Genomic DNA, 11,679 nt, shown 5'->3' with positions numbered 1-11,679 from the left:
CGAACCAAAGCGTTTAGCGTCATAGGCGGACATGCTATCCTCTGCGCTAGTTAGCCAAGGTCTCATCTAGAAATATGTTTATGACTACCCACAACATTTGGAAAACAAATAAACTCTTTTATTGTAATTTTTATTTACTAATATCTTTTATTGTTAATTGTTGTTATTGTAATTTGTTTTGTTTTTTCGCTTTATTCATATATAACATTTAATTTTTTACTTGAAATACTTTCGGTTTTGTTGATGTATGTTTTTTCGTTTTTTTTACTCTTTTTTATTTCAATAGCAATATATTTTAAGAGCCCACATACTGTTGGGCTCTGATACTTACATCGAATATTTACTCGTATATGTAGGCTTGCAAGTCCTAAAACCTAAATATGATTCTATACCAATGTGTGAGTGTGTGTGTGTGTGTGTGGGTGTTTTATGTACATTTACAATTATGAACCTAATAAATTATGTATGTATGTTGCTATCAATTAAATAATTAATTAATTCATAGTATTGCACTTAATTGTAGGGTTGCACTTAAAAGTTGGGCTTCGCTTACACAGCTACGAAAATCATAATGTAATGTATGATCAGTGTGATTAAATTGCATTCATTCTTGTCATTCGTATAGTTTTAATTCATTTGGTAAAGGGGGGTAGGGGGGGAGGGGAAGGGGTATCAGTTACCTTTTTTGATTTAAAATACTTGTGACGCAAGTATAAGTAGGTATGTTGGTATATCTAAGGTCCTAATATGAATATCAATCACCATAGCCTACAAAATGTTACGTTTATAAAAGGACATTGCTAAGGACCTCTGACAGTCCTCTTCTTTGAGACAGACAATTGTCGTACATAACTACCGAATACTAAAAATCACATTTGTTTTTTAATTCATAATACCAGCAACCCAACCATTGCAGTTGGACTGGGTATGCTTATCCTATGCATAAAGAAGTCATTAAAATTTACAAAATTTGTTGGCTATTTTACATGGTATTTTGCTTAGTCTGCAGTAGGCCTAGACACTTTAAAAGTTTTTTGTTCATATTTTCAAAAACTAAATTAAATAAATAATAATAAGAATAATTATATTTGCTATATATTCTCCTATATTTCAGGTATATACAAAACTCGAGCTGTGTGCAAATTTGCTCACAGATTTCGTCAGAATCCATTGGACTCCATGGGGAACTATACAAGACTGTAATGGGGCGGTTTGATAGGTAAAATACTATGAGGAATTAGCCTTATTTACAACATTGCATCGAACACTGTGTCACTGTTGGCGATGAACTTTAGATGGGGGTGGGCATAACTGTATAGTCCTGGTGCAAACTGGACTTTACGGAATCGTATACGGGTCTGCCGCTATCCTCAGGCAGGGCATAGACATCGGGTGGCACGCACAATGACTGCAACTTGGAAATGTATGAGTCAAAGGGTTCCGGATGAGGATAACCAGCAGGATGATGTACGGTGTAAGGATGATGGGCCGCCGAGGAGTGTGTTGGAGGCGGTGGAGGTGGCGGTGGTGGATGCATTCCACCTGCATGGGACGACGATAGGGGATGCATAGAGCTGCCGTACATGGACACAGCACTGCTGGCCGCTATTGAAGTGCTGGGCAAAGGACCAGGCGGTATCAACGATGGATGTGAGGCATAGGCCGAATGTTGATTGGCCACACTGGACATGCCGGTGGCTGTTGGCAGGTTGTTAGCGCCGGTGGCGCCCCCATTATGGCCGGCTGGTGGTATGCGCACATGCTCCAAGAGCGTTATGACATTGTTGCGCAGGCTTTCGTAATAGTTGTTGATGTTGGAGGATGTGGGGCCAGTGGTTGAACTTGTCAGGGAGCTGTCATAGTTGGAGCTGATCGCTGAGGAGCCGGTGTCGCCTCCTGAACTTCCTGTTCCACCTGCTCCTACCGCTATATCTCCTCCTCCTCCTCCTAAGTGGTGGTTGATGCTGGTGAAGGAGTTCGTGAGGCCGTTGGTGGTGCCGTTAGCGTTGCTGCCGCTGTTGGTGGAGTCCGCGTTTGAACTGGCCGAGCCACTGGAGGAGACTGCAGCAAGAGCTGTTGTTCCTCCAGCAGTGCTAGTCACCGAAGCGAGAGAACGCTGTTGATGAGCACTCAGCGGAGAAGTCTCCTGCAATGGAAACAAAAAAATACAAAATAAATTCAAATTTAAAAAAACTGTCACGTGTTAAAGAAAATATATTTTTAGAAGCTTTAGAAAATTAAAAAAAAAAAAAAATTAAAAAAAAAAAAAAATTAAAAAAAAAATATAAAACACAATTTAAGTCTACTTGAAATGTCTAAAAATGTGACTAAGGTTGCCATGCTATAAAACTAAAGGCACTATGAACAGTATTTAATGTTAAAGAGTTCTAAGGACATGCTCTTCAAAGGATTTGTTATGATGATGTATGACGATTGATATTTTAAGTGCATGTTTATGCTAACTGTTATAGGAAAAATGATATAATTTAAATTGAATTTGTTAAAACCCTTTTTATTTTGACAACAAAAAAAAATTAAAGAATTTTCCGAAAAAAATTTGTTTGGTCCGGGCGAGTTTAATGGATACCTACCACCTGGTAGATCGGACAATGCGGCAGTTGTATACAAATAAGGTTTGATCTGGACCATAATCAGTCCGAATATCGTTCGGCCTAGTGCAACTCACTGCTATTTTTATGTGCTTAAGACCCTAACTCGTCAGATCGGTCTTTATGGCAGCTATATCTAAATAATCTCTGTTGATGACTTTACTCGGTTCGGATATCGAGTGATCCAATCCAACTCACTGTTCCAAGTTTCCGCCAAATCGGATAATAAATGCGCCTCTTACGCGCTTAAAACCCTTAGTCGGCAGATATGGCTGCTAAATCCAAACGTGGTCGCGTATCCAGCCCGAAGTGCTGCAACGCACTGTTCCACATTTCAGTGATTTCGGGTAGTAAATGCGATTTTTTATGTGACTGAGACCCTAATTCGTTCGATCGGCCTATATGGCAGCTATATCTCAATATGGCCTTATATAGACCATATTCCATTCGGATGTCTTTGTAAAACTTGTTGCCCTAGGATCAGCCTTTTTTGGGCTCAGGACACATATGGGAACATCGGTCTATATAAGAAAGCTATATCAACACATTTTCCGATTTGACCCTGCGCATTAAAAAAATACTGGTCTGTGCAAAATTTCAGCCCAATATTTCAATTCTTGAAGGCTGTAGCGTGATAACAACATATCGACGGACAGATTCACGGACACCGTTAAATCGTCTTAGAATTTTACAAGGAACAAGAATATATTGACTTTGTACGCTTGGGAATATTTCGATGTGTTGCAAACGGAATGACTAAATGACCCCCTATCCTATGGTGGTGGGTATAAAACAAGCAAGTCTTTTATTTTAGATATAATCGCAGTTCCTTTACTAAAAAAAACCTTCTTAACTGATTTTATACCTTTGACCAAGTCTCGATCAGTGTGTGGTGCCTATTTGCACTTGCCCATAAACGGCTGGTTTGTAACAAGACGTTCATGTAGTCTTTCATAGATCTCATTAGGACCAAATAGATTTGTTTTGGTCCTAGACCTAAGGGCTATGTATGACAGCCTTACCGAGCACACCATATATCATCTCCCTCTATTAACCTTTTTCAGTCATTTCAGCAATATTGCCTCCATAATTAGATACAAATCTTCTTCGAAACTACCATCGTTCGATAATTCTATGCAGAATTGTCTAACGTTAACAATAACTGCAATAGGGGCCCACTACAGAAAGATGGGGAATGGTGTCACAGAGACTCTCTTCTTCAGCCATGCAAACCTTCTTTACAGCGAAGTATACCACAAGTCGGACCCGACCATTAGTAGAGTGTCCACAGTCATGGGGCCATATTTAAACGTCAAGTCTTTGAAACAAGATAAGTTTCTCCAGATCCATGGGAAATTTTTAAATACAACAAGTAAAAGCGTGCTAAGTTCGGCCGGGCTGAACCTTACCCTCCACCATGGACCGCATTTGTCGAGTTCTTTCCCGGTATCTCTTTTTATGAACCGATTTTGACAATACTCAAGACAGTTAATGCAAGTCATAAGAAAACACCTTATAAAAAATTTCATCCAAATCGGATAATAATTAGGCCTTCTTGAGGCTCAGGAATCAAAATCCCAGATCGGTTTATATGGCAGCTATATAAGGGTATAGACCGAATTGAACCATATTTGGCACAGTGGTTGGAAGTCATAACAAAACAACTCATGCGAAATTTCAGCCAAAGCGGATAGGAATTGCGCCCTCTAGTGGGTAAATAAGTCCATATTCAAGATCGGTTTATATGGCAGCTATATCAGATTATAGACCGATTTGAGCCATACTCAACACAGTTATTGAAAATCATAAAAAAACACCTCATGCTAAATTTTAGACAAATCAGATAAGAATTGCGTCCTCTAGTGGCTCAAGAAGTCAAGATCCCAGATCGGTTTATATATCAGCTATAACAAAACATGGACCGATATGGCCCATTTAAATCTTAACCGACCTACCCTAACAGGAAGTATTTGTGAAATTTCGCATGAGGTGTTTTGTTATGACTTCCAACCACTGTGCCAAATTTGGTTCAAATCGATCCATAACCTAATATATCTGTCATATAAACCGATCTGGAGTCTTGACTTCTTGAGCCTCACCAAATCCTATCCGATTTGGCTGAAATTTTGCACGACGTGTTTTGTTACGACTTCCAACAACTGTATAAGAATGGTTTAAGTCGGTCCATAACCTGATATAGCTGCCTTATAAACCGATCTGGGGTCTTGACTTCTTGAGCCACTAGAGGGCGCAATTATTATCCGATTTAGATAAAATTTAGCATGAAGTGTTTTTTTATGACATTCAACAACTGTGCTAAGAAAATCGGTCCATAATCTGATGTAGCTGCCATATAAACTGATATAGAATCTTGACTTCTTGAGCCTCTAAAAGGCGCAAGTATTATCCGATTTGGCCGAACTTTTGTACAACGGATTCTCCCACGAGCTTTAACATACGTGTCAAATATGTCATGAATCGATCTATAGCCTAATACAGCTCTCCTATAAACCGATCTCCCTATTTACTTCTTCAGCCTCTTAAGAGCGCAATTCTTACTAGATTAGGCTGAAATTTTACACAATGACTTCTACTATGGTCTCCAATATTCAATATTCTTTTATCCTTTGTTTGCCTAAAAAGAGAGGGTATATAAGATTCGGCCTGGCCGAACTTAGCACGCTTTTACTTGTTCAAAACTATTTCATTTAGTTGATGCTTAATGATACTCACATAAATACAGTTTGATCTTTTCAGTTGCGATAGCGTGCCCATCACTGCTCTACGTCTACCTCTGCATTTTGTGGTCGCCCGTATTTCCAACTGAAAGATCGTGTAATGGTCAAGCAGCCATAACGAGAACTCAGACTATTTGTAGTAAATGAAGAAGCCCAAACTAACTCAGTTCCTCAACTTTGATCCATTCTTGCAGCATGACCTTGCAAATGACAATACCAGAGTTCCACTGTGCCGCTGAAGTGTTGTCTGAGGCATCCTATGAGAAACCTCTGTCTTCACAGCGCTAGTATTCTTGTTTCTCATCGTACCTCCTATGCTAAGGTAATATGTGCTCTCAACCCGTAGCAATATCCTTAGAAAGCATTTATTCTCCGTCGCCGACCATCAAACTAACGAGGCCTAAATTAGTGTTACTCTTACTACGCTTTAGAACCAGACACAACACTCGGGTTGAGGCCCCCTTTCGGGCCTACGGCCAGTCTATATAGTGCCTAACATCTGTGAGTCTTCTTGGTACGCACCTGGATGTGACACCTCCTTTTCGGATGTCGCAATCGTTGTGTTGAGGAAACCTGGCGCACCCTCTTCTGAGTTAAGGATCAAAAACCTAGCACAGTCCCTAGCACATCTTGTGGACTCGTTTGGCCTTCCGGAATAGCTGAGTCGGACTCTTAGCACTTAGAAGCATTCTAAAAATAGTATGCTAATTACGGTGGTTACCCATAGGAATGGCGGTAGAAGCCTCCTGTGGTGTGCCCTGCAGGGCAGTGGAGTCAAGCCCTCAAATCCGACCCCGGGTCGGAGTAGAATAGCGGTACGGAGTCGGCGCAAACGTGCTTAACTCTGAACTAAATTCTGACTCCTGCTCAATAGTCCGACTCCGACCTCGACTCCGGTCTCAAAAACTCGACTCCGGTCGACTCCGCAGCCTTGGTGCCCTGTTCAACCTTATCAATTTTTTTATGACATAGGACCCAAAATTTATACAACTATTCCAAAGCATATGGCTCATCCTGTGCCTAGGACTCGGTTCAACCGACACTGGTCTAATGATTGCATCAGTGAATCGGTTCACACATTGTTAAAACCCCTTAGATGTCAATGCTACCCGGTAACAATTACATTTTGGCATCGAAAGATTCTTCTATTTTATATAAAACCTCAAGGAGTCCGGTCTTCAAAGATCACCTTTGACATAGGCATCTTAATTGTATCGGAGGTGGGTGTTGTACTCTTTACCATGATACGTGTAGGTAGATTTTAAAACTTTGGATCAACAAATTGTTTTCTGGAAATATTTTCTCTTAGGAAAATTTAGATATGTAAACAATCAATTCAAATGGACAAATGCGTCTAAAAATACCACTTACAAGTATATAAGTATTCTTATTAACATAATGAAAATTGTTTTCCCCATTCATCACTTTACAAATGTATACACATACATGCATATGTATGTATCATATTGAGGAGTACCTAATTCTCATCATAATGCGTCACATACCAATTGAATTAGACTTAATTCAATTTTATTGGTTTTCCAAGGCAACAAAGAAAGCGAGGTGGAATGGTGATGAAAGAGAGCTACAAATTGAATAGGATCATTTGTAGTTCACTTGAATGCTGCCAAGGATGACAGTAATGATGCCTGAGTAAGTATGCATCCATTCCATGTAAGTGTAAATGTTTGCGATATACTATATAAATACATTTTGCCAATAAACAAACAACAAATTGCTCACACATACATTTACAGAGATGAGAAACTGTACATAAGATGAAGAAGAAAAGAGGATATGGGATAACGCAAAACGAGGAAGAAAAAGATGGATGTAAATACTAAGAATATATACACCTACAAACATGTGTACATACATTGAATTTCATACATATATATATATTTGGTGTACTCGCATGTGAAATAAGAAGAAAAAAAACAAAACGACCAAGGGAATAAACTGTGACGCCCTTTTTCATTGTGTGCCGTGGAAATGAAAAAAACTTGGGGCTATAGATGTGTTTCGGTGTACACATACAAGCAAACATGCACACAACAGTACCCAAACCCCCTTGAATATATCCATGAACTGGGTGATGTGAGTTTTGGGGGTGGCTATGGTCTAGAGGGATGTTGCTGTCAGCCTTTTCACAACGTTTTTCATTGGTATTTGTCGAACAACGGGAGCCTCCTGTGATGTGACTATACACACACACACGCACACATCGCTGAGGCTGGCTCTCAAGTTCATGTGATGCCTGCCCTCTTGGGAGGCCAAAGGTTAAATGATGATAAAACAGTCTCGAGTGATTCAACGCAAGCCAAACACGAATGCGAATGCCAGAGAGCGAGAGACCCACCCGAGTGTGTGAGTTGGGGAGTCGTGCTTTATGTTTGTGTTGTACAACGAGGCTCTTTCGTTGCTGAGTGTAGGTGGGTCGTTGGGTGGCTGTCAGTGCAGAGTGTGAGTTTGCCTAACAAAGGTGTGGTATTGGTGTTCAGCTCACACACACACAGCAGTTGTAGTGTGATGGCATTGGTGGTGCAGAGAGTGGGGGAGCATTGGTGGGGACCCAAACTTCCAGTGCATCTTGCGCGCATGGACATTTTAATGTGTATTCTTTACCTTTAGGGATTTTAACACAATTTTAGGGGTTGTTGGCTGTTGTGGTCTCTTTTATTTTCTTGTTGTTGTTGTTATTATTATTATTGTATGTGACTGGAAGCAACGGCCACAGGTGCACAGCACAAATGCATTCGAACCGAATTTTCATTGGTAGCCCTCGAAAACAGCCAGCCAGCAGGCCAACGCCATTTTGAAAATAATGCTTTTGGACCAAAGACAAAAAAATTACATAGAATTAATAAGACTAAACGTCCAATGCATTTGTGCTGAGCAAGGATCTTCTATTTTAATAAACATATCGAAATATTTCTTAAAGAATTTCATTAAAAATTGAGCTAAAATTACAAATTTAGATTTTTCTTATGAAAGTTTTGGATGACTACAAACATTTTCATTACTATTAATATCCTTTTATTTTGTACATAATATAGTGTTTTACTATATGCAAACCAAATTACCAAAAATAACCTTGCTTACGTGCATATTTAACACGTTTTGATAAAAATATAATGGAAAATAAATTTGGCCCGGCTGAAACCTTTAAGGCCATCATCATCGATGCCGTTTAACAGCTTTTCTTAATTAAATCCAATTAAACGTCATTTAAGGTGATGGAGTTAGAAGGGTTTGGATAATTAACTGCTAGCTTTCAATAGTCATTTAACGACTCTCAAAGTAGTTTAAATTTAAGACAACTGCATCTGCAAATTCTGCCTATCGATCTAAAAGTTTGTGAGTCTGTTGCTATTACTCCAGAGACATACCAAGCTATATTTGTAGCTCTGAAATTTGGTACATTTACGTTTTTTATTGACAGGAAAGTTATGTTACAAGATGGGACTAGGATGGAGGTCAAAGAAGGAATTTTGGTTAATGATATAGCCTCCGAAGATAATAATTATTTTTATACCCACCACCAAAGTACGGTGGTATATTAATTTTGTTATCCCATAACCATTTCCGAATACATATTCTTCATCGCCATCAAAATTTAAGATGTTTAAGACACCCTCGTCCATTTCGACAACATTTTACGTCGTGTTGACCTTTTTGGTAGAGCAAGAATTACTTCTAGGGCACTTTTGAGATACATTCTTTTTTTTTCTAAAACTTGCAAAAGTTCCTTGTTCTTCATATCGGACCATATTTAGATATACCTGGCCGGTTCGAATCACCACATCGAATAAAAATATTAACCACTTTTCGAATTTTGAAGCCACATTTTGTTTTGAACTATATTCGGTATGAACGTGAAGGGGTCGAACACATATCACTGTGCCATATTTCGGGGTAATCGGGTAATACATGCACCTTTTATAGGCGGATGACCATAAATCGGTAGATTGGAATATATGACAGCTATATCCAAATAGACCGTAGACCGTACTTAGTACTAATGTCGAGGGGTGTAACATAACATATTGTGCCCGATTTCATCGAAATCGGTAAATAAATTCACCTTCAATGGGCTTGGAACCTTAATTCGAGAGATTGGTATGTATGCCAGTGATGTCCAAATCTAGAATGAATTGAGCCACATTGAACAGGCATGTATAGGGATCTAATACAACTCACTGTAACAAATTTCAGCGAAATCGGACAATAAATGCGCCTATTATAAGCAAATGCAAATTTACTCATTGACATTCCACTAAGGAACAGTGGCGCAAATGTCAACAAAATTGAATAATAAACTTGGTTGTAATGGACCTAAGACCTTAAATCAGCAGATCGGTCTATTTGGAGTCTAAATACATATATAATCCGACATAGCCTATTTTTGAAATTAAACTGCCTATGTACAAAAAAAAACTGTGCAAAACCTCCGCATAGTGTTTTTATACCCTCCACCATAGGATGGGGGTATACTAATTTCGTCATTCTGTTTTATACTCCTCGAAAAATTCAACTAAGACCCCATAAAGTACATATATTCTTGTTCGTCATGACATTTTAAGTCGATTTAGCCATGTCCGTGCGTCTGTCCGTCCCTCCGTCCGTTCGCCCGTCCGTTTGTCTGACGATAGCACGCTAACTTTCGAAGAAGTTAAGCTATCCGCTTGAAATTTTGCACAAATACTTCTTATTTGTGTAGGTCGGTTGGGATTGTAAATGGGCTATATCGGTATAGTTGCCATATAAACCGATCTCGGGTCTTGACTTCTTGAGCCACTAGAGGGCGCAGTTCTTATCCGATTTGGTTGAAATTTTGTATGTGGTATTTTATTATGACATTCAAAATGTGTGCTGAGTACGGTTGAAATCGGTTCATGTTTTGGTATAGCTGCCATATAAACCGATCTCGGGTCTTGACTTCTTAAGCCACTAGAGGCCGCAGTTCTTATCCGACTTGAAATTTTGCATGAAGTGTTTTGTTTTGACTTCCAACAACTGTGCCGAGTATGGTTGAAATCGGTCCATAACCTGATATAGCTGCCATATAAACCGATCTGGGATATTGACTTATTGAGCCTCCAGAGAGCGTAATTATTATCCGATTTAGTACAATGACTTCTCCCATGACCTTCAACATGCGTGTTAAATGTGGTTCGAATCGTTCCATAGCCTGATATAGCTCCCATATAATCCGATCTCTCTATATTACTTCTTGAGACCCGAAAGGGCACAATACTTACTCGAATTGAATGAAATTTTAAACAATGATTTCTACTATGGTCTCAAACATTCAGTTCAGACCGGACCTACGCCCTTCTCTACACATGTCTAGATTATTTTGTGCTGCTCAGAAAAATAGATACAAATTTGTGCACCTATTTCCACTATTTTCGCTGTTTGGACCACTGTGCGATGCCAGTCATGGCCGTTAATCCAAAACAACAAAAGGTATTTAAAATATTTTCAAAACTATTATTCGCAGCAAATGGGTATGCAAACAATTGAAGACGCAGATGTTATGTCGGGCCTTGACTCTGAAAGTCTGGGTTCGAAGACCCTCGAAAACATACGAAACTTTCTTAGTTTGTAGTTAGTTTGCTATATAAAACTTCTGTACTTAGTGAGACGCCTCACGAAGTCGGCTTTTAAATAGAGGCCCAATATCATTGAGCTACGATTTGAATCGGCACGCGTTATTTATTTATGGAAGAATAACAAGGAATTTGCCAATTGTTCGTTAGTGGAAGCCTAGACTACAATATGCTAGGATTTGATCCTCCTAGGGCTCTTTAATTATACCCTACACCACAACTGTGGTACAGGGTATTATAACTTGGTGAATTAGTTTGTAACACCCAAAAGGAAGAGAGATATACCCATTGATAAGAATCACTTTCTGATTCGATTTAGCTATGTCCGTCTGTCTCTCTGTCCGTCCGTCTGTCTGTCCGTCTGTCCAAGTTAATTTGTGTTCAAAGTACAGGTCGCAGTTTTCATCCGATCATCTTCAAATTTGGTACAGGCATGTTTTTTGGCCTAGAGACGAAACCTATTGAAATTGGAAAAAATCGGTTCCGATCTGGATATAGCTTCCATATATATGTTCGTCTGATTTCCAGTAATAATTCAATAAGATAGTCATTTGTAAACCCATTCTCTCGAAATTTGGCAAGAAGGATTTTCTTTTGGCTCTCGACATTACTGGTGGATTTCATGGAGAAGAATTTTCTTTGAATTTTATATAGTTTACAGCTTTGCTATTCGATTGAAAAAAAAAGATCAATCCGCCCTAATGTATATATATTTTTATA

The 11,679-nt window shown here is 39.1% G+C and overlaps 1 protein-coding gene across 1 annotated transcript in view; it reads right to left on the bottom strand.

Annotated features, from left to right (window-relative positions):
* Window positions 1–543: 543 nt before the first annotated feature.
* Window positions 544–11,679, bottom strand: part of LOC106085962 (serine-rich adhesin for platelets) — a 33,217-nt gene continuing 22,081 nt past the window's right edge. Inside the window, exon 14 of the mRNA XM_013250451.2 lies at window positions 544–2,146. Coding sequence (XP_013105905.2) covers window positions 1,292–2,146 — 855 coding nt within the window. The 3' untranslated portion in view covers window positions 544–1,291. The remainder of the gene's footprint in view (window positions 2,147–11,679) is intronic.

This window comes from Stomoxys calcitrans, chromosome 4 (genome assembly GCF_963082655.1).
Source record: "Stomoxys calcitrans chromosome 4, idStoCalc2.1, whole genome shotgun sequence".
In the NCBI taxonomy this organism is placed as follows: Eukaryota; Metazoa; Arthropoda; class Insecta; order Diptera; family Muscidae; genus Stomoxys; species Stomoxys calcitrans.
The sequence above is the reverse complement of the archived record's forward strand: the minus strand, read 5'-3'. Positions and strand labels throughout refer to the sequence as shown.